This window comes from Astatotilapia calliptera, chromosome 23 (assembly GCF_964374335.1).
Source record: "Astatotilapia calliptera chromosome 23, fAstCal68.1, whole genome shotgun sequence".
In the NCBI taxonomy this organism is placed as follows: domain Eukaryota; kingdom Metazoa; phylum Chordata; class Actinopteri; order Cichliformes; family Cichlidae; genus Astatotilapia; species Astatotilapia calliptera.
Window position 1 is genome coordinate 16,682,700 of NC_137443.1, and position 25,745 is coordinate 16,708,444.

Genomic DNA, 25,745 nt, shown 5'->3' on the forward strand with positions numbered 1-25,745 from the left:
TAGAGAGCTTTTGCTTATACTGAACTTCAGGCACAACTTAAACGGAGACATTCAAAGCTTAGAAACTCAAGTTTTGCTTTAGGGTACTTAAAAGGTTTTAAAACCATTAGCAGATATCTTATCAAACAGAAAGTGTTAAAGGGAATTGCAAATGAAATGAAATCAAACCTCACCTGATCTCTGGCAGTCTATATGTTGCATCTGCATGCGGTCCATGCTTGGCCCCGGTTCCTGCAGCTCTTCCTTGTCCAGATCCCAGTCAAGGTCTAGACCTCCAGAGCAGTGCAGAACCTCACCGACCAGCGGACCACCCTGGGCATCACACACCTTCCTATATGCCATTATCTTACCTGAAACACACATGCAAATAATTAAAACTGGTTTTATTTTATATAATAACAAGTTTCAAATGAATAAGAAATGTTTCTGATGCTATAAAAAAAATAAAATTGTTTCATGAAGGAAACATTAAAATCCTCGTACAACCCTGGGTGCAAATGTTTCCATGTTATTTGTTATTGAGATCACAGGACTTTCATTCTTTTGCCTTTTCTTATACTTAATACCACTATGAATGTGAGCTATAAATCACTTGCTTCAGCTGAAACAGAGCATAATAGATCAGCCTTCCTTAAAAGCATCATCTCCTCTCGTTATCTGAAAGTAAAAATAAAAAGGAAAAAACATATACAATGGTTGCAACAACTTTTAATGACCAAAAAAGTAAGCAGATTCTTAGAGCAGTCCATTTTAGACAATGATAGCATATTGCATATATTGACATACGCAGTGTCTACTGAGACTTATTTGGAAGTAAGCCAGGCAGTGTGCAATGAAAGTCCACCACCTGGGTCGGATTAAAACTGCCTCATTTGACTTAAGGTAATGGATGTTACATTCGTGTGGGACAAAGAATAAAATTTGATAAATGTGGTTAAAAGCTGCTTGGGTTAAGTGACTGACCAGAGCCTCTCAGCACACAATTATGAAGAGTAAAAGCACCACAGGGGGCTGCGATTCATTTATACACATTGAAATGACAGAGAGAAGGCCGGTTACAAGCTGTTAAGGCAAGTTAAGTAGTGGATGTGTGTGTGTGTGTGCAAGTTTGTGTTTATGGATGCAGAATTTGTCGAGACTGTAGGATAGTATACGTGTTGGTTGTGTTTTGGCCAGTAAAACCAACTCTGGGTTCAATACAGCTCCTTAACAGCATCATTAAATCTCAGTGTGGCTGGTATCACATGCATGCATTGACTGCGTGTCTGTTTGTGTATGTGTCTGTGTTATCTGAGTGAAGATCAGGTTTATAAAATCTCCCAGCTAGTGTCTCAGCATGTCATCAAGTTTAACAGTGCTTTTTATACGCTATTCCATCAAAGTCCACCATGAATGGGCAAATGAACTGCCCAATCAATAACCGCTTGTGGTAGGATAAAAAAAGAGAGAGAGAGAGAGAGAGAGAGAGAATAAATAAAGAACAGCACCAGACTGGTTGTCAAACTTACTGGCCCTTATTCTGCATACATTGACCAGTTCATACTTGGCAGCTTATTCAATGCTAACTGGTTCAAAGAAAAACGAAAGAAGAAAGGACACAAAAAGATAATCATGTTGACATGAAAGTTGGTGATGCGGGTTTGAAATAGCAACTAAATTGGTTGCGAATAAGTTACAACTCTTCTCATTACTACAGTCATTTTTGTGTAATTGTACTTATCTTAAGCCTTTTTATACTGTAATGTTACTTGTCCTTAAGTATTCTTTACACTAGGCCATTTAATTTTAAAATTATTATTAGCAATTGAATGGGCTTACAACTGTGGTTACTTTAACCCCCTTTCAAGAGTTGCTCCAGACAAACTTTGGGTGTGGATGTGTCCCAGAAGGGGTTCCACACTCAGCGTTGCTAAACAGTGATGCTGGACCTCTTTCTGTACACAATTTTATCAAGCTGAAGAGAATAAATAAAAAGGGGCAGGAAGTCGGAGTCAGGAAAAAAAAGGAAAAACTATGTACAGAACAAACATCAGAAATGTGCCCGGTGTGAGTCAAAGCCATGCTAAGGATGCAAGATGCTACTCACAGAGATAAAGCCAGATGACATTTGACCTCATCTTAACAAACATCTCAACAAATAAAATATTTTGTATTTATTTTTCAAGTTTTACAATGCAATATACAGATATATACAAGATAAGCCTCTGTGATTGACTGCTATGTTTATCGTCACCAGACATATGACTACATGTATACAGTATAACAGTCAGCATTAACAATGCCAATAATAACTACAAGTAAATCAACAAACATATAAAGAACAGTATATTTTGTGTTTTTTTTCCTTTCTTTGTATTAGCAGAGGCAATTATTGCACTTACCCTAAAAACCAAAATAACAAAAGAACACAACAATTGTTGGTTATACTAATGATTGTGATTTTATCGTTTTATAGCTCAGAGGAGCTGTGAATCGATTACAGATCTGAATTGTCCCTGTTTAGACACTGCATCGGTTTCTTTTTTAGTGATTACAAAGGGGGATTTAGATAGAGAGGAGACATGTGAGTGTGACAATTATATGAAGAGTTTTAGAGAAGAGAGAAGACGGATACAGTGAAAATGGTACAAAAGCAGTGGCAGAGATACAAAGAAACAGTTGAAAACAGGAAGCAAGGAAAGAACAGAGTGTTTATAGATGAATAAGAGAGAGTAAAAAGCAGAGGAAAGAGGTCTGGGAGTTCCTTGGCATCAATCTTCAATGCTCTACCACACTTTCATTACTTCTAGCTCAATGCAGATGAAGGCTCCTCTCAGTAAAATGGAACAAAAGTTCATTTAACTGCTGACCTTCTGTTACAGCCTCACACACAATGCAGTGGCTTTCACTTGATACCTATCACTGCAGGAGTTATAAGATTCCCTCTCTTTTTTATCTTTTTTTGTACATGTAATTTAACTTGTTGCATTTTTCATATCGATTTTTCATGTGACATCCACAGATTTAAAATATATATGTATATACATATATATTCGCACAACACAATATTGATCATGTTACTGAAAGTGTATGTTAAAAGATGTTCAGTATATCTTAAGTTTCCATATATGTACTTCAGACTGAATTCCATGGACAGAAAAGACGTGTGGAGTCCCACTTCCACCAGGGCGACACACGGAGTATGTGGCACGGACTACGCACCATTACGGACTACAAAGCCAGGGACACTGCGCTGATCAACGCTGACTCTGCATTCACCAACGAGCTGAATCAGTTCTACGCCCGTTTCAAGGTTAGCCAGGCGGCTAATGCTATCTACCGCCTGACTACCGAGGACAGTGACGTCATCAGCGAGAGACCGGTGACAAGCATCGCGGAGCATGACGTCCGAGCGGCACTGAGGAGAGTGAACACAAGGAAAGCGGCGGGGCCAGACGGCATCACCGGCCGTCTGCTGCGCTGCTGTGCTGACCAGCTAGCAGGTGTGTTCACTTACATCTTCAACAAGTCCCTGGCGAAGTCTGTGGTCCCCACATGCTTCAAAAGATCCACCATCATCCCTGTGCCCAAGAACAGCAAACCCTCATCCCTGAACGATTACCGGCCAGTTGCACTGACCTCGGTAGTAATGAAGGTGTTTGAGAGGCTGCTGAAGAACATCATCTCTTCCTCCATCCCAGACACCACAGATCCGCTGCAGTTCGCCTACAGATCCAACAGATCCACAGAGGATGCCATCGCCCACGTCCTACACACCACTCTCAGCCATGTGGACAAGAAACAGGGTAACTATGTGCGAATGCTGTTTGTTGATTACAGTTCAGCGTTTAACACAATAGTGCCCTGCAGACTGTTCACAAAGCTGAGGGATCTGGGACTTAACAGCCGTCTGTGTGCATGGGTGTTGGACTTCCTCACTGGCAGAACTCAGGTGGTGAGGGTGGGCAGGTGCTTCTCCAACAGCATCACCATCAACACAGGAGCACCTCAGGGATGTGTCCTCTCGCCACTGCTCTACTCCCTCTACACTTCAGACTGTGTGGCCACCCATGGCTCCAACACCATTGTGAAGTTTGCTGACGACACAGTGGTGTTGGGTGCCATCTCCAACAACGATGAGACGGCCTACATGGATGAAGTGAAGAATCTGGCATCGTGGTGCCAGGACAACCACCTCCAGCTGAACGTCAGCAAGACCAAGGAGCTGGTGGTGGACTTCAGAAGGGGTCAGCACAGAGACTACAAACCCATTATCATCAATGGAGCTCCAGTGGAGAGGGTGCAGTCCTTCAAGTATCTTGGTGTCCACATCTCCTCAGACCTGACATGGGCTGCCCACATTCAGGTCCAGACCAAAAAGGCTAGGCAGCGCCTGTATCACCTACGACAACTGAGGAAGTTCAGGGTCTCTCCAAAGATCCTCAGGATTTTCTATACAGGCGCTGTGGAGAGCATCCTCACACAGAACATGACATCGTGGTTTGGGAACAGCTGTGTGAAGGACCAAAAAGCTCTCCAGAGAGTGATCCGTACAGCAGAACGCTGCTGCAGGATTGCTCTCCCCCCGCTTCAGGACACCTACACCAGGAGATGCCGGACTAGAGCAGCGCAGATACTGAAGGACCCGTCCCATCCAGGCAACAAACTGTTCCAACTTCTGCAATCTGGTAGAAGGTTCCGCATCTTCCGGGCAAGGACAGAGAGACTCAAGAGGAGCTTCTATCCCCAAGCCATCCGTGCCCTAAACACACACACCCGCCCTCTCACATCATCTATAATTGACTGAGACAGGACTCTCTTCCAGACACTCTAAACCCAGGCACAATGTACATTTCAATTCCTTTAATTTTAAATATGTTTATATTGTCTATCCTGTAAAATAGTCAGATGTCTATTCTTATTAATGTACAGAATTCACCTGCTTGCTGCTACTACTGCACATTCACCCAATGTATATACTACATATATATATATATATATATATATATATATATATATATATATATATATATATAATGTTTCTCCTCTACACCCCCCCCAATTTTTTTGCACATGTCGAGGAGCGTGTCAGGCTACATTTCACTGTGTGTTATACTTGTATAACTATGCATGTGACAAATAAAGAACCTTGAACCTTGACAAAAAGTATAAATAAATGGACAAATAACCATCTATTTTTACTATCTTTCTATTGACATTAGGAAAAGCAAAAATCTGGATAACTTTACCAGCATCATTGACATCACAAATTGATGTTGATTGATTGTTGCTGTTCATGTCAATTATTGAGTGATTTTCAACTTTTCCTGTACATCTTAATCCAAAATTGTATTAAACATGGTGTCACTTAATTTAGCATTAATTTGGCAATTTGGTTCACTCCTCCCAGTATTTGTCTTAAAATACATTTTTTGATTTACTGAAGGCTTCTTGATTTCTCTAATCCACACAAAGACACATTGGTTTTTTTCTGTTAATTTTATTCTTAGAAATGTGCAATGCTAACCACTGCTGTCTTTAAAGTTCCTGAAAGTTAAAATAAGAAATCCTGACAAACTGTAATACCAATAATCCCTTAAATACATAATATGCCTGTTAATAAAAGTAACCATTTAATTAAACCAACATTCTAATTTAATTTCCAATTATCAACATTAATCAAAAGTAGTTGAATAAAACACGATTACATTAATCACCATTATTCCAGTGGAGTTTTAAGTACACAATCAGCAAACTGTTGGTGTCACACCTGAGCAAACCACAAAAATCTCAAAATCAAGATAACTATTGCTCTTCGTCCAACACCCACTCCACTCTTTGTCAGTTCGAGTTAGATGCCGTCTCCCAGCTGTAACCAAAACTACATCACCACACTTTAAAGCTCTTTTTCAATAAATGATGTAGCGAGGGGGCAACTTTTGCCCGTGGGTTTGCCTGAACATGTCACAGAATTTTTAAGGCTCGTTATGCTTTCAGAAGTAAAACAAAATGTTGCTCTTTGAGCTCACGGCTTCATTTCGAAGTGTAACAACACTTGACAGTGCCAGTGTATTGCCATCTGTATGCCTTTTCTGACTTGATCTTAATTGAGGTGACAGACACATCATTTCAGAGGATGTAGGCATAGCAGCTACATTTCTCTAACAAATTAAAAGCATTTGTGCAGTAAAACGTTCATATAAAATTCAAAGCATATAGGAAAAGTGCAGCATTCAACTATCGACACTAACTTCATACATTTATCATTTATTTATAATCGTCATTATATCAGACCTTTACATTAAATTGTACTTTTAGAAACCAACAATAATTTCAGTGATAATCTGCAGTTAAATTTGAGAAAAAAATAATCCAATTAGAGATTGACATTAAGAAAATGTAACTTAGGAAGGATCATAAGCTACGCTTTTTGCTGAGCAATGACTTGAGTGCAATATCTATGACACATCAGCATTTAAATGGAAAAACTTCTCAAACTCAGTTTTATTCAATGGAATTGAAGTTCATGGAGGAAAAATAAATCTCTGAACGTTTTGCTGGATATGAATTTGATGTAAGTTTGCAATGTTTAGCTGTACATTACTAGCTGTAGACAAGGTTTATTGTTCTGCTTACAACTAGGCTAACTTACTTTAAAAGCTGCTGTGACTGACTAGCATTAACAAGTTCCTTGGTTACAGTGTTGTGTATAATATCTAGCCCCTCATTTTATCGTTTGTTTTTTCATATTTTAGGAATTTATTTAAAATTTTCACTAGTGCTAGTTTCACTGCTAGTTTCAATTGTGTGTTGTTTATATTATATAATTTACATTGGTGAAGTAGAAGTAGTAGATGTCTTATTAGATCGATTTTATAGCAACATATTTTAGGCAAATATGCTAAGACATAAAAAAACATGTTGAGCAGCCATAGTGAGGGAGAAAACTGCCCAAAACAATTACGTAGTTTGTTCAATGAGTCTTAAATGGCTCTATTATGTGCAATTACAATTCAAAGTAGGCTTTTTAATAGCAATCAATTTCAGAGTCAAACCAAGAACTAATTTTGCATAGCAAATGAAACGCCTGATGCAAAAGCTACTCTTTGACCTTCAGAGAGAGCGCTCCATAATCAGACAGATCTGTTGCTTTGAAGAGGTGTAGAACAATAGCACTGGTATGCTGGGACAAAGACCCTCATCAAATTGTTCTTCTGATATGAAATACTTGCACAGGTATTTGTGTAAGATTACTATTTATATAGCAGGACAAATGCAGGCTTGAGGAACAAAGTTGTCATTCATCTTTTGTCTTTCAGCTCTAAGCAGATTGACAGGCCATCTGCTGTATCTGCTACCTTTCACTACTATTCGCCTCTCATTCATAAATTACTGCATCGCCAGTTTGCTCTAGACACAGCTGAATACACTTAGTGTGATCAGGGCAGAGACAAAGAGTGAGAGAGAAAGAAAGAATATTTTCCCAAACACTTCTCCTCACCAATCATTTCATTTGACACGACCTTGTCAGCTGCCGTACTTACAGAGCAGGAAGTATGCTGTCAATCATGGATTTCCTTCTCCCTGCCACAGAGAAGCACAGACCACAAATTATTCATTTTTTTCACATAAATCATGCATTAAAAAACCTCAAATTTGCCATTCACTGTATACTTTCAGATCCACGAATACTGTACAATACACACAAATTATAAAATCATTTCCACCCTGATGCGTGTCCCAGTAGTATTCTAGGTTAATGCAAGAAAGGGTAAGACCACCGGGGACAAATAAGAAGAGCAAACAGCAGTGTAATGGAATAATCAAGCATCTCCATTAAGTTCACATTCTGTGGTGGTTGGTAGCAAATGAGGTCCTTGCATGAGTGGGAGTGCTAAAATGCAGGCTTATTTGCTAACAGATACATGGGACTGTCTGGTTTAAGTCAGTATTTAGGAAAAAAATAACAATCTTTTTTTTTTTTTTTTTTTTGGCACGATGGCATTTTACTTCATGCCATGCATTTTCCTTAACTTTGGAAGCATATATGAAAGGAGCCTTTAATGTCCCAATGTAAACCTTTTACACTCTAAACTTCTAACAAGGGTTGTATTCGGTTATATTCTCAATGTGCAACATATCCCCATTCTAATGGGTCATCTATTATTTATCCATATCATTGTGGATTTCGTACAGCTTTAAGGTTAAAACTCATGTCACAGCTTGCAAAGCAAAATACAGCCACATCCTTACAAACTCCAGATAATATTGCTGATATAATTTTTCACACTTATGTGACTCAAGGTTTAGGGAGAGAATACTGTTAATATAATTTAATCTGACCATGAATTCTACAAAGTGCATCAGTATAATAAGCAATGAATTCAATGTTCAACATTAACCCTCTTCTGCAGAGCATTGGCCTTTGGCAACAGAAATTTTCTTAAGCCAAATGTCTAGTTAATGCTTTTAGAAATGATTAAAACAAAACAAAATTGGTCAAGCAGCATTTGAAAAAAGCACGTTTTTGATACTTGTCACAGGAGGACATGCTGTAAGATGAAGGGAAGATTATTTGCCTTAAAAATGTATTAAAATGATATGACATAAACTATAAAATAAAACAATGTGATTTGTTTGTGTGTGTGTGCAAGGTCTGTGTAGAGACTGTCCCATTTAAGTTTTCTTCATTTTGTCTGTTTAGAATTGTGTTTTTTTCTGCCTTCTCAGGGCAACACTGTTTGGCAATGGTGACTTTTTAAGCATACCCACAAATGTGTTTAAATATATTTGCATTTTTATTTACTTCACTGCTTTAAACATTTTGAGTCAAAAATAGGCACGACATTAAGATAGACAACAATGACAGTGAAGGGAAGTAAAGTGGAGAGAACAGTTTGAGAAGATGTGAAAAATAGTATTTTAAAAATTGCCTGTCTAGTTGATATAAATTCATTTACACATAACTAAATCAAATGCGTAAATAATTTTTTCTGACATATTTATGCCATCCGAGTAGACTTACAGAGCATAAAGCATACAAAACAGGAGTATATTGCTATGCTGTAGTCAGTCTTGCTGTGTTTTCTTAAACACACACACACACACGAGAGTAGCTTAGCTGTACCTTGGACAGAGACCTTTGATGTTACACCTCAAATTTGTTGGAGCAACTCTTCCAATTTTTGAGGTTACAACTCCTAATGGTCCTATTACTACTGTGACCACTTTTGACTGGCCCTTCATGCTACCCAAGCGCAACTTGGAACATGAGTAAGAGATACATATCTAAAGCCATACTGGCTCAGGCAACACCCAGCATTGGCACTAAGCAACCAGGATGTATTAATGAGAAGATTACTGGAACAAGGCATATATATATCTCTATTTGGTGAGCTGTCATTATGGGGAGGCCCAGGTCACACCAGGTTTACTGCAGGGTTTTTTATATCACGGACTGTCTTATGTTTTGGTACCATATGTACTAGACTGTATTATACCATATGATTTTCCAGTAGATAACTATACACCTTTTCTTTTAATTTGCAGAGACTTATGAATTCAGAAGTTGGTACCAGCTTCTATCTCAATTTTCCCCCAAGTTGTGGCAAGTGTTGGGGGAGATTCTGTAACATTCAAACTGGAAAATACTTTAAGGAATGAAATGACAGTACACCATTATAGATACTAACAGAAATAGTTAATTACACAATTAGTAAGATGTTTTGCTACGGTTAAAAGACTTTCAGATTAACAGCTATGACAGGATCCAATGCCAAAACTGATGTGCTACATATAAATTGGAATATGGGCTTGTTAAGAAAGTCTTGAAACTTGGTTTATATTCGATAGGATCTTTCTAAGATTAAGAAGTGTAACTGCTTCTTTTATTTTAGCCAGCTATGCTAGCTTGGTACCACACAAAGTCTAGCCTTCATGTGTCTGTCTTATCTCTGCAGAGTAAAAAAAATCAACACGAAGCATATTGGAATCCATTTAGCAGCACAGCCAAAGGTAGACTTCATTTCTGCATAAAATATATCCTGGGTCTCGCATGCCGGTATCCATCCATAACCACAGCATTAACATCTGCACGGTGCCATGTAGCTGTGAGAGTTTGTTACAGGCTGCAGGGCCATCAGAGAAAAACCTTTATTTTTATAGTGTTCATGAATTAAAGATGGCTTCCCCTGGGGTGTTGGAGGAGAGCAGAGGCTTTATGGATCCCTCACTCTCTCCTCCGCATTAAATCTCCTGAATACCACAGGCCATGTCTCACGATGTTAGACACGGAAAACAATAACAGCCAAACATTCTTATCTGGTAGGGTGTTTTTGTATTTCTTCCTCTCAATACCATTTTTCTTTCTTGTTTTCTCTCTTGGTTCTCTTGGATGCTGTTAAGCCAGTCCATTAAAAACTGCATTACCCACAAGTCAACAGGTTATGTAGCCCATTACAGCTGAAGGTCAAGTTTTCTTGTTCCGTGGTGGGTGGATTTTGGAAAACAGAACAGTCAGATATTTAATGGAAAAGTATCGCAGGCAAACACTGAATAACATTTTACATTTCAGATATCAGCAGTCCATCGCTATGTTTTTTGTGATGACCACAAATGTAAAGACTTAATTTAACAACAAAAAAGAAGCAAATAATAAATATTATTCTATGAATATCTAAAATTTGTCAGCATTGAAATGTGTTTATGTGAGGTTAAATTGTTAGTATTTTTATAGAAATTGGAAAAGAAGACTATCGAAAAACAGACTAGTGTAAAGCCCTTGTCCAAATTACAGTTAGGTAATGAGTGGAACAGCAATAGAACACTAAGCTTGTCGAGAATGCGATTGAAAATTGAAAATTACATTTTAAATAAATTATACTTAAGATCAGAATAAAGATTATTATGTAAATGGATCTAGACTCCACATCCCACTGAGGTTAGAGTCACATACAGATAGGAAGTAAGTATTTTGACATTTACATATTTATTTATTTATTTATTTATTTTAAATATGAAAAAAAGATCTGACTGAAGGAAAAAAAACTTTCAACTTTAATTTAATTGGTTTAAAAAGTACTGCATTTCGCATGACTGTAATTAAAGGTTTACAACAAGGTGCAAACCACTGGTTGCACACAATAACAAGATGAGCCTTTATCAAAACATCTAAAGCGCATTCCTAGTTATGAAAGTTACCTCAAGGTGCTTTATATTGTACGGTAAAGACTTTTCAATATTAGAAAGAAACCCCAACAATCATATGGGAACATATAGCTGCCATTGGAACTGTGTCACTTGTGTTTATTGATTTGACTGCTGATAAAAGCAGTCAAATCAATAGTATAAACTGAATATAAATATATATTAACTTGAAAATAGATATAAACTGAAGTATGCAGGACTACACTCTCTGCTGAGATTCATCCAAATGCTACAAAACTAACTCACAGTGCAAATGTGTAACTGTAACACTTTGCACTGTTTGTTAAACCCTTGAATTAAAGCTAAAAGCTAAAGGTATCCAATTCAGTCATATCTTTGCTGTCCAAAACTGCAAAAACTGTGTTGTTGTTCAAATATTTATGGACCTAGCAGTTTATACTATAACGGATTCAGCTGAGTCTCAGAAAGGAGCCCTTACTGCTACTGACTAATTCTTGATTCTTCTTTAATTCTTTTAAGCTAATACAAAGACGAGCACAGACACTACCAGTTCCAGAGTTCTAAATGTAACAAACATCTGGCACTTGTGATCGCTGTGGGGAGCACTACAGGAGTGAAATGAAATCAACTGCCTGTAAACACCAGAACAAAACAGCAGATGAGTTGTAAAGGGACCAAAAGGAGTTCAGTGACTGACATTGGACAACAAACAGTGACAAGGATCTATTGCTCATATACTTGATCTTGCTTTCAGTGTTATATGAGAATATATAAGCAGCAGAAACCTATATTTTGTGGTACATAAAAACAGAGGCCTTAATTAAAACTTTTTTACTTTTCGCTCCCTTTCTACTCTGAATTGTTATTTACAGACTTTTGAACTCAACTTACCTAATGCACTTATTTCAGCAGTGCACTCACATAATGAGAATTCTACAGTTCCTGCTGTATTTTCAGCTGCTCATCACTGGATCCATGCTCAGCAAGAGAAAACATCGGCAGCATTTAAATAGGACACATTTTAGTCCATCTTTGTCTTAAAAATGTAAAACTGGTGACAGTCATCTGAAGTGTCTTCATGAATTACTGACTGTGAATACGCAAAATCCCCAAGGGACTAGTTAGAGTGAAGCTATTAAAACTTTTGTAAATCTAATTAAGTTCTTTGAAGAAGTATTGTATGTCTTGGTTTCAACATAGATTTGACACTTGATGTCTCATATACTACAATGATCCAATCCAAAAATATAATCCCGACTTTATTCTTGAGACTTTCTATCTGTTGAGCAAATAAACTGAAATTTTGATAACACCGATCATTTCAATGCAATGCAGTCATCTGCTGGCTAATCTTGGTTTTAGGCGTTTATGTTTTTGTGACTTTGATAACTACCACTTGTGCGAAATTTGTCATGAATGGCACCGATCTCTCCCAGCTGCACAATTTGGACCTCCCCATCATCAAATAGTTAAGGACTAACTTGAGAACAAAGATGTTGCGCTAGACTACATCTTATATCTGCAGGTCCTGCCTCACGACCCTAATCTGAAGTTCTAAAAGTATAGTGTTCACACCCAAATGTGTCGCAGACGTTTTGGTTGCATGACGCAATCATTCAGAATATTATGCACTGTTGTGGCTAAGTGGTGTGCTCTTTTGCCCTCTCTCTCTATTTCTCTCTCCCACACACTGCAAAAACTGTTTCTGCCATTAGCCCACTCAGCTTTCAGTCCCTTTATATGGCAAGAGCATACACATACATGCACCTTCACTGGAATAAACACCTCCATGTCCCCATTTTTCCAACCCTTAACACCTTTTCTGTGATCTCTCTCATCCATCCCCTGTTTAATCCCCTCTTTTTCTATGGCCTCCACCAAATTAAATGCAAATAGCCCAGTATAACCTGGGGCGTCATTTATCTAAATTAGAGTGCCAAGTGTGGATCCCCATGGGGCTCCCATATGCTAGCGCAGTTAGCGTCATTAGCTTCATTAGCCCGTGTCAGACCATTAATTACACATCAAGCCTATCAGTTAGCTGTTGCTGAGAGTTCTCATCCACTCTGGACTTCAGTCAGCAGTAAAGAAAGTAAAATAAGCCTTTATAGCTAGGAGTGCAAGAAAATAAATTTATCTGTATCTTTAAAATGTGGGAATTATTAAAGAAGAAAAGAAAATGTTATAAGTGCACTATTTTCAAGTCAAGCTCGCAGATACAGGACAATAGGAATCAGGAACAATCACAATTTAAATTTACTTTGTTCTTTCATATCTAGACTATATCGAAACTATAGATGAAAAAAGAACTCAAAGTAGGCAACCTGCCATCCAAGTATCATTTGGAGCCTCTTTAGTTATATACATATTTAAACTTGTTGTAAAGGTGTAAAATATCGACAGTGTGTGAGTTCTGATATTCTAAAGGGATGTTTGATAATGTGGTGAACAGAATCATTGCATGCTAGATCCAAGAACCACAGCTGAGTGTCTGCTTTGCATGGCCTGATATACAAGACAAGCTATGGTAGTAAAGGGATGTTTTTGCCCTGAGGTGAGCCTTTCAGACAGCACTTAAAGTACTTTGAGACTGACAATAGCCCTCTGGCAAAATAACACACAGGTCTATGTCAGTGTAGGCATGTTGCTAGAGGTCAGCAATGAATCAGAAAATTCAATTTAAAGTTTACAGAAAAAAAAAAAGAATTAGATGGTAGTCAAACAAACATAACACAATATAGTTTTGGTTTTAGGACACTTTATGCCTCCCTAAATCATAATGTGCCAGAGTTTGGCTCCACCTATTAGGGGTGGAGCCGAACCTGAATACGGTATTTGGAAAGGCACAAATAACGTGTTTTTTACGAATACTTATTTCAAACAAATACTTGGACAACAAACAGCGACAAGGATCTATTGCTCATATACTTGATCTTGCTTTCAGTGTTATATGAGACTATATAAGCAGCAGAAACCTATATTTTGTGGTACATAAAAACAGAGGCCTTAATTTAAAACTTTTTTTTTTAAACTTTTCGTTCCTTTTATACTCTGAATTGTTATTTACAGACTTTTGAACTCAACTTACATAATGCACTTGTTTCAGCAGCACACTCACATCATGTGAATTCTACAGTCCCTGCTGTATTTTCAGCTGCTCATCACTGGATCCATGCTCAGCAAGAGAAAACATGGCAGCACTTAAATAGGACACATTTTAGTCCATCTTTGTCTTAAAAATGTATGAATACGCAAAATCCCTAAGGGACTAGTTAGAGTGAAGCTATTAAAACTTTTGTAAATCTAATAGCCAGAGGGCTATTTCGAACAAATACTTTAAAAAAATATTTGTATTCGGGAACAAGGAAAAACTTTACATCAAAAAGCAGAGTTTCCTTATGAGACCGCAGTGCATGGCCGGCTGAGTGAGTGACGTGTGAAAGAGGTGACTGACGCTGCTGCACACAGCAACAGAGAAGGCTCAGCTGAGTGAAAAAAGACTGAACGGCATCACTATTTTTGTTGAATCGATTTTATTTTACCTTAACTGGGTTCCGGACGCAGTTTAAAACTTTCGCGTAGATCGGGAGATTATTCCATTGCACTGCATTATTGACGTCTGCAGTCGGGAGCTCTCATGTTCACTCTGTTTACGTAGCTCTGTTAGCTCGGTAATTTAGACAATAGGCTGTTTACAGAATAATGTTTACGTTCGGTTAAAAAGGTTAAAACAATGCTTGTGTAGTCACTCACTAACTTAGCTGAAACTCCCCACATGGATTTGAAGAGTGTTGCCGCTGCTGCTGAGCCATCTGGCAAGAACATAAAAAACAACAGCCAATGGCTATTATGTTATTTTCTTTTCAATGACATTCTTTGTTACATGTTTATTGCTGGATTTATGGAAAAACATCAACTAATATTGCATATCCATAATTATTATAATGAATAAAATTAAAGAATACTTACACTATAACATTTGTTAGAAGTGTAACGCAAAAAAAATTGGATTTTTATGCCTATTTTGAATTTTACTCGAATACAAATACTTTTCCCTCCTCAACAAATACAAATACAGATACAAATACCGGCTCATCTCTAGTAGCTATACATGTGGGGTTTTTTTTTAAGGTGGTCAAAAGTTATTGGAAAAAGTAACATATGTTTAAATATAAAGATTGCTTGTAATACACAGCAAATTCAAAAGTGTTAAATTTTTTGGTGTTAATAGTCTCCTTGCAAAAGTAGAGTTAATTTTACTCTAAGCAGAGTCACATTCTTTTAATGTAACTCTGAGGTGTAAAATGATAGTAGTTAAAATCGAGTGTTAAAAATGAGTGTTTCTCTGTCAAATCTGGAGGTGTTACAATGGAAACATTAACTCTTGACCTCTTAACTCTGAACTCCTACAGGGGCTATGACACCAACAGAGTAAATTCACAGACTCCGCCCCCAGCACGGCTCCAATCGAAGCTGAAGTGAAGCCGTTTCAGAACATTTTGCTCTACATATTTGAGTTGTTTGCCATGCTTGGTAAGTCATTTTTTCAAAGATTGTTTCAATTGTTATTAGCTTTTACTTCTGTGGCTCTTTGGAGTTGAGACAAAGCTGTGTGAAAGGCATTAGCCATGTTGCTCGCTGATAGCATAATATTCTGTTTTAGCTAGCTGAAAGGTATTGTTTGCGGGCAAATACCACAGCCTTGAAAAAAAGCTTGCATGTGAATTTTCAGTCAAATCTTTGGTCAAATACACCTAAAACAATGTCTAGAATGTGAAATGTTGGTATAATGGTGCTGCTTGAAGCCTGAAAACGATCGCCCATAAAAAAAAAACGAGCAAACAGCAGTAGCAGGCGTCCTGACTGGATTCTACGTTAGCATAGATCCCTCCAGAGTTTTGTGCACACGGTTTAGGTAAAAATTAAAAAGGTTGAGGTTTTACATTTAGTTCAGTATTACCTGTTGCCTGTGTCCTTGTCTTTTGGGAAAATACTTTACACAAGTAATGGCTCAAAGAGGATTCCTTTTTTTTTTTTACTGTGCTGCAATTGTTTACTGGATTATTTGTGCCATTAATTAGTGTCAACTAATTTTTATTCGATCTCCACACAGGATATGCTTGTGAAGATGGAATATGGGGGAGAGCAGAAGTGCGTTGAAGTTCCACAAAGTGATGAATGAAGGACATGCATATTGTATTGAAGAAATAAGTGATGAGAATGCTGTTATTTGCATTTACCATGTCAGACCTTTTGATAAACAAAATTCTAATGAAAGTGAGAACATGTATACTGTTACGTCTTTCAGAAAATGTTTTGAAATTGTGGTGCACAGTTCAGAATAAATGTTTTTCAAAAACCATTGCATCTTTTTAGTAAATGTTTATTTCCAAAAGAAATTTCTAGAAGTTCAGAACAGTAAAATTCCCGCTTTTTAGAATGAATTAGAAGATAACTCTTACGTAGTTAAACTAAAATACTCTTTGAGAGTTAATATATAAACTCTTAACACCAAGTGTTAAATTATCAACTCCAGACAGATTTGGTGTTTAACACTAAATCAGAGTTAACGTACCAACTCTCCAAAAAGAGTTAAATTAACACTCTCTGGTGTGGACCCATATAGACACTTTAATAGTGTTGAAATCAAATCCGACAGTGTTAATTTGGACATGCTGGATTTGCTGTGTACTTGGGTCATCATTTATTGTGAGTCAGTCAGACAAGTTAATGTTGATGTCATCCATCCCAAGATTTTTTTTCTAGAACTGTCTAGGCTTCCTTTTTTAGATGTGTCCTGATAAAGCCTTGCCTGGCCTTCCACTTCCTGTGTGTTCTGTCCAGTTCTTTTCACCTATTTATATACCCTTACATTCATGAATCCATGTCCTCATTATACACTCTGACAATAATACCTCTTTGCTTGATGTTGTGAAGGGGTTTCTCTGAACCAAGGAAAGAATTCTGTAATCACTCACTTTTGTGGTTGTTAAGTCTAATTGTTGAATGTTGCCATTGTGTTTCTTAAATTTGTATAGTCTTAGTTTAAGCAGTAGGATCAAAGCTATTCCTTTGATCCTGACCACCTCTCCAACCACTCTGTACTGGGGGAGGTTTTATTGTAGATACATCCTATCTGAAAGATCTGTTTCTTTTGATGTAAGCTTCCTGCGTTTACGACCCTTCACTTACTGAATACGGGACAGACTTGACTGGGGGAAAGAAGGGGAGAAAGAAAGAGGGAAAGAGAAACAGCTGAGAAGAGGGACGGGGGAGAAGGGCAAAAGACAAAAACCAACAGAACGGGCAGAGAAAAAAAAATGCATATATCAATCACCTGGATCACCTGCTGAGAAAGAAAAAAGAAAGCAAGCAGAAGAGAACAAGAGTAATAGAATAAACAACATCACAATGATATATGGGAATATGACAGTAAATACTAAATGTTAAACATTATTGTGCAGCACATAAGATCAACAGAACACAGTGTGCTTTGAGGTAGGAGCCAAAAAGGGTGTAGTTTGTGGGTGTGATCACCCGTGTGTACACCTGTGAGCATGGACGCGCTTGTTTTTTGTTTTTTAAAAGGTTCCTTCATGTAATAATCTGCTAGAGGGTGTGGGGGGGCCACAGCCCCGTCCTCCACGGCGTGAAGCAGGTGTGGAGGAGATCAAAACTCCAGACATCCAGAGGCCCCCAGAACACAAGAGACCAAGGAAGACCAACAGAGGGGCAGCTGCGCCACTGTTCCGGAAAGAGCTGAGGAGAGTCCCAGATGAGGGCTCACTCAGCAGCCGCGGAGCAGAAGCCAGGGGGAGTTGCAGTGACGCGCCCGTGAGCTCCGCCGGCAGCCAGCTGCGCCTGAGTGACCGAGGCACCCCACCTCTGAAGTGGCCCGAGCGAGCCCCAGGCTCCAGGCTCCAGGCCCCGATAAGCGGCCGCCAAGGAGTGAGCCGGTGTGTACCTGGACGCCCATCCCCGGACACAAAGAACCACCAACGCACCGATATCTGAGGGGGTCCGCCACTGGCAGGGGAAGTGGTGGTAGGGGGAGATAGGCCTCCAAACCTTGGAGGGCCTGAGATGTCCCCAGAGAGGTGGCGCCTGACACCCAACCTGACATATAGACACAGACATACAGGCACACACAGATACAAACATCCATTCCCACCCTCATGCTCTCATATGCACTTACTCCACACTCAACCAACGTGGAGACAGACATAAAGAGACGTTGTACACACGATCACACTCCCCAAGCGTACTCTACAAACCGGGTCTAGGTGCCCCCGCCCCTGGAGGGGGGAACTGCACCCAGACCCAGGTGGTGTTTCCCTTTTCCCTGCGGTGGGGGGAGGCAGACCGCCCCGACTCCGCAGCAGCAGGAAGGCTCCACACTCCAGACCGCAGTCGGACGGCCAACTCCTCCTCCTAGTCCTAGCCCCCCTGCTCCAGCAGGTCGCAGAGAATGGGGGTGAGAGAAGACTCCAAACCTCCCTCCACCCGCTCATTGTAGTGTTGATGCATATGTGTTCTAAGGTGCAATTAAAACCCAGGAGGGCATGGAGCTACCTGCCAAGGAGCAGCAGGTAAGCGCATGGTCCCTCCTGCTAGCCCTCAATGTCTACGTGTATTTAAAATTGAGAGGTGGGCAACGATGCCAGGGGTGGGGTGTACACCCTGATGGTACTTTGGACTCCGTGTATCGTGCCCACCCCCAAGATCCTATATGTATGTGTAATGAGAGTGTGAGTAATGTGAATGTCTAAGTTGTGGGATAAAATTGAGGCAGAGGCAGCCAGAAGGGGACAGAGGGGGGGGGGGGGGGTAGCCTCCTCTGCACCCTGGTGACATACCCCTACTCCAAGGCCCTGCATGTGTGGGTGGTTGTGGTGGAGCGGGAAGAGGGAGGCAGCTGGAGATGGGGAGGGAAGGAAGGGAGGGGCAAGTGACCCCTCCCTGGGGCCAGCTCCCCCGCTGACCCCAGTAGGCACCCCCATACTCCGCGACCCGCCAGGGAAAGGGGGCCCAGGCCCATCCAGACCGGGCCCAGTGCAGCAGCGCCGCCCGGCCCCACAGAGCCCGGGACAGTCCACCCAACCCCACCACAGAGAAAACTGCACCCACCCCACCATCCACTCATCTTCCAGACTACATAAGACAATAAACACCCAGGCTGAGATCTTCCTCCACCTCTCCTGTATCTCCCCCTCCTGCAGAGGGAGCTCCTGAGGAGAGGAAAGCTCCTGCAAGATGTGACAATCTCCCCCACCAGTTGAAGAGCCCCCCAGGTGGCTCGACGCACCGGCGGCACCCTGCTCCAGGGCTGGGCCCCCATGCACCCACCCGCCCACAACCCCGGCAACACACCAACCAGGACCCAAGCCCCCGAGGCCCGGTCCGGGTCCCAGCCCAGAGACGGAGCGCCCCCAGAACCTCACGCCCATCCCAGACCCACCCAGGGGCAGCCAGGCTACCAGGTCAGTAACCCACGTCCGTCAGCACAGACCCTCCCCTAGCCCCGCTGCACGCAGCCGCGAGGAAACAGTCACCTGAGAGCCAACAGAGCCCCTAACCGGACATGACCGCTACCCCGGGTTGAGCCCCCCAAGGAAGATGCCTCCGGGGAACCCCCCGACGCCCTAAGCCTGTCCCTACCCCCACACCAATCACAACAGTGAAGGCGGGACCAAACTATGACCCCCCACCCCTACTAGGTGATGGAGCTGATCAAAGGAGCCCAGAGCAATTGATCTGATGTGGTGGCAGAGGCTGTATCAAGACTAATGTAATCTAATAGATAATTTCTATATTGGTTAGAATTAAGATTATTTTTATTTTTCCAGTTCATGAGGACTGTTTTCTTGGCTATGCATAGGGCAGTGAAAACCATATGGGCGATATTCTTTTCTGAAGTGACATTATCTAAGCTGCCCAACAAACACACTAAGGGGGAAGTTGGAATGTTACATTTCAGACACTTCGATAAGTCTTCACATATCTCGCGCCAAAACTTCTGAACTGGTGGACAGAACCAAAGAGCGTGGATATAATTGTCCGGTGAATTGGTTTGGCAGTGTGAGCAGTTGTTGGTAGACGTAAAGCCCATCTTGAACATCCGATGACCTGTATAGTGCACTCTATGTAATATTTTGTATTGAATTAATTGAAGACTGGGATTTCTAATTAGATGAAAGGTTTTTAAGCAAATCTGAGACCAGAAGTTTAGGTCTAAGTTAACTGATAAATCCGCTTCCCATTTTGCAATAGGAAGTGATATTGATTCATCTGTTTTAGAAAGCATTCTGTATATTTTGGATAGTAATTTGGGGGGTTTAAGAGTAAGAAATTGAACCACACTTGGTGGTGTTTGTAGTTCAACTTGACCCGGTTTAAATTTCTTTTTTACTATGGATTTAATTTGTTGATATTCTAAAAATCTTTTCTTGTTGATCCCATATTGTGTAACTAGTCCGTCAAATGAAATAAATTCTGTTCCTTCTAGTATATGTTCTAAATATTTGATTCCTTTATCACTCCAATCTGAAAAGTTTATCATATTATTGTTTTGTAATATGTCAGGGTTGTTCCAGATAGGTGTACGTTTGCATGGGATTAATGAAGACGCCGTCAATTTTAGAAACTCCCACCATGCTGTCAGAGAAGAGCTGATGTTGATGCTTTTAAAGCATTCATGTCGTTGGATGTTTGAGCTGATAAATGGTAGGTCTGAGATCTCTAGATTATTGCAGAGTGCTTGTTCTACATCTAGCCAAGGTTCATCTAAGAGGGTATGTTTTAGCCATCCTGAGATAAACTGAAGCCTGTTGGCTAAGAAGTAGTGCTGAAAGTTAGGCAGTTCTAGTCCTCCTTTATCCTTGGTCTTTTGTAGTGTTTTTAAGCTTATACGTGGGGGTTTATTTTTCCAAAGGAATTTGGACATACATGAATCTAGAGATCTGAACCAATCTTGTGGCGGTTTAGTTGGGATCATTGAGAATAAATAATTTATTTTTGGTAAGACCATCATTTTTATAGCGGCAACCCTTCCCATGAGTGATATGGGTAGACATTTCCATCTAGCCAGATCATCTTCTACCTTCTTTAAAAGTGGGATATGGTTAATTTAGTTAGATCTGCAAGCTTGGGAGAAACATTAATACCTAAATATTTTATATTTCCCGATTGCAGTGGTGTAGAAGAGGAATTATGGAAGGAGCAATTAATCGGTAGGACTGTAGATTTTGACCAGTTAATTGAGTAATCTGATATTCTTGCAAAAGAGTTTATCAATTCAATCACCCCAGAGATATTGGTTTGTGAATTTTGGAGAAAGAGTAACACATCATCCGCATAAAGGCTGATTTTATGTTCCACGTTCTTGCATTTTATGCCCTTAATTACTGAATTCTGTCTAATTGCTGCTGCTAGTGGTTCAATAAAAATTGCAAATAGTGAAGGGGAGAGTGGGCATCCCTGCCTGGTGCCCCTCAAGAGACAGAAGCTGGAGGATGTCTGGTCATTTGTTCTAACACAAGATGTTGGGGAATTATATAATATTTTTAACCAGTTTATGAAAGAGGATCCAAAACCAAATTTGTGTAAAGTTGCAAATAGAAATTTCCAGTTAACTCTGTCAAATGCTTTTTCTGCGTCTAAAGAGAATATTGTAGTTTCTAGGTTTTTACTGTATGAGTAGTCTATCAAATTAAGTAATCTACGTGTATTTGTTGATGAGTGCCTACCTTTTATGAAACCAGTTTGGTCAGGATGAATTAAGAGGGGGGTTATTTTCTCCAGTCTCTTTGAGAGAGCTTTGCAGATTATTTTAAGGTCTACATTTATAAGGGATATTGGACGATAGCTTGAGGGATATACAGGGTCTTTGCCTGGTTTTAGCAGGAGATTAATGTTTGCAGAATTCATATTTGATGGAAGTCTGCCCTTTTCTTTAATTTCCAACAACGTTCTGTAGAAAACTGGTGCTAGAATCGACCAGAATTCTTTGTAGAATTCTGCAGGAAAGCCATCTGGACCTGGAGCCTTATTATTGTGCATACTTATCAGGGCTTCCTGGAGTTCACCTGGTGTCAGTGGTGAATCCAGTGCCGTTGCTTGAGTGTCCAATAATTTTGGAAGAGTTATGTTGTCCAAAAACTGATCAATTTCTTTTTTAGATGGGTTTATTTGTGGTGAATACAACGTTTTATAGAAATCCCTGAAAATGTTGTTTATTTGTATCGGTTCATATAATGTGTTCCCAGATGAATCTTGAACAGCACATATAGTTGTTTTTTCTTTATTTATTTTTAGCTGGTTTGCTAGAAATTGACCGGATTTATTACCATGTTCATAATTTTGTAGGCGTAGTCTTTGTACTAAGAATTTTGTTTTTTTATCAATTATCTCATTTAATTCTAGTTTTGTTTTGCGTATTTTGTTCAATGTTTCCTGATCTTGGTGGGACGCGTAGGCTTCTTCTAGTGATTTGATGTTTTTTTCTAATTCCTGAATATTTTTGTTTTCTTTTTTCTTTTTATGTGATGAGAAAGAAATTATTTTACCTCTCATCACAGCTTTCCCTGCTTCCCATAGAACAGAAGCTGATGTTTCGGGAGTGTCATTATAGTCCAAATATGAAGTCCACTCTTTTTTAAAATATTTAATAAAGTCTTCATCTTTAAGCAGTGATATATTAAATCTCCAGTTTTTTCTTGGCGTAGTATTATTCTTGTGCATTAGTGTTAAAGATACAGGACCATGATCGCTGACAGCTATAGGGTGAATCTCAGTGTCTGAAATGTCGTTCAGCAGTGAGCTGCTGACCAAAACATAATCCAGACGAGAGTAGGAGTGATGGACATGTGAGAAAAAAGTATATTCCTTACTGGTGGGGTGAAGGGAGCGCCATGCATCGCAAAGACCAAAGTCACTCATATACTGTTTGATTATATTTGTGGACTGCCAATTACGCTGAGTTCCCGCTGTATTGAGCCTATCCATGTCTTCATTTAGTCCAAGGTTGAGGTCACCTCCAAGAACAAGTGTGCCATCTAAGTGTTCAGAGAGTGCACTGAAAAAACCGTGAAAGAATGAGGGATCATCAACATTTGGACCATATACACTTGCAATACATAGCTTTTTATCACGTATAGATAGTTTAATGATTAAGAATCTGCCCTCAGATCAGCTGAAACACTCAGTTTATTTAAATCCAGGTTGAAGACTCACCTGTTCTCAGCTGCATTTGAATAAAGCACCAAATCCACACTTTAAGCTTAAATTTCAAAACTTACATTTAACTACTGATTTTATCTACTGTTCTGATTTTATCTGTTTTGATTTTATATACTGTTGTTTGTTTGTTTGTTAATTAGTTAGTTAGTTTATTTGCTTGTTTTATTCAATTTTAAATCATGCTTTTTATTTGTTCTTGTTTCTAATGTCTCTGTAAAGCACTTTGAATCACCTTGTTGTTGAATTGTGCTATACAAATAAACTTGCCTTGCCTTGCCTTGCCCTCTGGATCTATAACTGTATCGAGTACTGTGAAATTAATATTTTTATGTATTAAAATTGCTGCTCCCCTTTGTCTAGAATTATAACAAGCTGAGAACACATTGGGAAACTCAGGTGTTTTAAGTTCATTCGAACCTCTAAGAGGTCTGTGGGTCTCTTGTAATAGGACAACATCCGCCTGTAGTTTTTTGAGTTGGTTAAATATTTTTAACCTCTTTTCTCTGGAGCCAGCTCCATTTATATTCCATGTAATGAACCTCAGTGTACCCATAGATGTTTGTGTATAACTAGGGATGTATGCTGTGTGCGTCGCTTAGACAGGTGGAGAGAATACGTCACTTGTTCATAAATAAAGAGAAGGAGAGAGAGAAAAAATGTGTGGCGAGATGCTCCCTGAGTCTGACTTTGTGTATGCATAGTTACTAATATGAGTAGGCTTGGCTTAAGTGTGTGTGTATCTTATATGACTGTGTGCGCTGTCTGACTGATGTAAATGTGCTGCCGTTGAGCGCATGGTGCGTATGTTTGAAGTTGTCAATAAAAGGCAGCGAGAGGAGGCCACCATTGTGGTCATTTGTCGTGCTGGACACAGATGAGAGGCCTCCCTTGCGCAAGTAATGGATCGATCGACTGTCTTGTTTTCTTCATGATGAATAAGTCTCTAGAATTAGCGGGGTTTGTGGAAACACAGACCCAACAGTGGTCTTTCAAGTATTTTAATTTAGCTGAGCTTTTAAGAGTTTACCATATTGTAGATTTGGCCACTCGTAAAGTTTTGGGTATCTCTCCAATTCGGTCTTTAAGTCTGATGTCATTAGCCATCTGCTGCAGGTCCCAAAATCAGACAATCGCAGCAGCATACAAACTGTGTAAATGTTTTCATGTGTAATAAAATGATCAGCTTTGCTGTTCTACCAGGAGTCACAATTAACTTCCATTAACATCCAGGCATCCATGAAAACCGAATTTATGAAATTTTAGAAGTTAGTTAGAAGTTAACAGGAAGTTAGCTCGCTAGTTTCCACTTAATATAATATACCATGTTCTGACTGAGGGATTTCCGAAACAAATTAAGACGTACAGCTCTGCTATCACTTCCAACATAAATGAAGACAGAAAACTAAACAGCAGTGACATTTTGTAAGTTTTGCTAGGTGGAATATAATGATGTGCTACGTGATTGCTAGCGACACAGCTATGTTAGCATAATATAAACAGTGAAGCTGGAGGATGAACGCTAACTTTTTTCCACTCGATAAAAGTTAACATGAGGGTTCCCGAAGGTTAGGGACAAATGTAATTGCATGGCAGGATGCTGTAAACAGACGAAACTTCAGTCAGGAGATCAACTGAGATAATCCATCCACAATACGAGGTTAGTCATTAATATACTGCTGCATGGGCTGGGCTGTAGTTACATCGTAAGGTTTTAAAAACTAAGCTTTAAAATGATTAGCGTTAATAACCGAGAGAGGCTGACAGTGATCACTGACTGTCTTTAGGGGCTTGTTGAGATTAAATAGAACAAGATACAAAGCATTAAAACATGTTAAATACACAACAGCCATATTAAACGCAGGGTAGTTTGGGCCCGGAAGCAAGATTCATCACGTCATCACTTAAAAGACTGGATAGGTTTATTTGGGTTTTCTAGTCTACCAATGACCTCATTCGCGCTGACATTCTTGTAGACCTCAAATTGAGAGTTCCACATGTACAATTACCAAATGCAGGTTCAACACTTGGATTTGACTGGAGAGATTTTATTTGCTTAACCTTGGACAAAAGAATGAAGGAACCGGCCTCATCTAGCCATAAATGTTCTTGTAAGTTCAGTTACTTTTGATCTTCTGAAATGGAGGCCTGTGTATAAAAATGGCTTTTATTCCTAAATATTTCAATGCAATATTTTTATTCAATCATTTTAATTAAATTTGAAAGTCAAATTCACTAATCCAGATGTTCCAGAATGCAGATGCTGATGTTTGAAGTTGTAAATTTTAATTCCCATCACATTGCATAAATATGGATTCAGTTTGTAAATCAATAAATTACAACTCCTGTGTCCGCTCTTCTTTACA

The 25,745-nt window shown here is 39.5% G+C and overlaps 1 protein-coding gene and 1 long non-coding RNA gene across 2 annotated transcripts in view; one reads left to right on the forward strand and one right to left on the reverse strand.

Annotated features, from left to right (window-relative positions):
- Positions 1–25,745, reverse strand: part of naaladl2 (N-acetylated alpha-linked acidic dipeptidase like 2) — a 480,620-nt gene that overhangs the window by 335,655 nt on the left and 119,220 nt on the right. Inside the window, exons 3-4 of the mRNA XM_080297617.1 lie at positions 7,524–7,563; positions 174–350 (exon numbers count right to left, since the gene is read on the reverse strand). Coding sequence (XP_080153743.1) covers positions 174–342 — 169 coding nt within the window. The 5' untranslated portion in view covers positions 343–350; positions 7,524–7,563. The remainder of the gene's footprint in view (positions 1–173; positions 351–7,523; positions 7,564–25,745) is intronic.
- LOC145424375 (uncharacterized) lies at positions 15,331–16,507 on the forward strand. The gene is made up of 2 exons (XR_013905432.1): positions 15,331–15,678; positions 16,259–16,507. It is a non-coding gene; the product is annotated as an uncharacterized LOC145424375 (long non-coding RNA).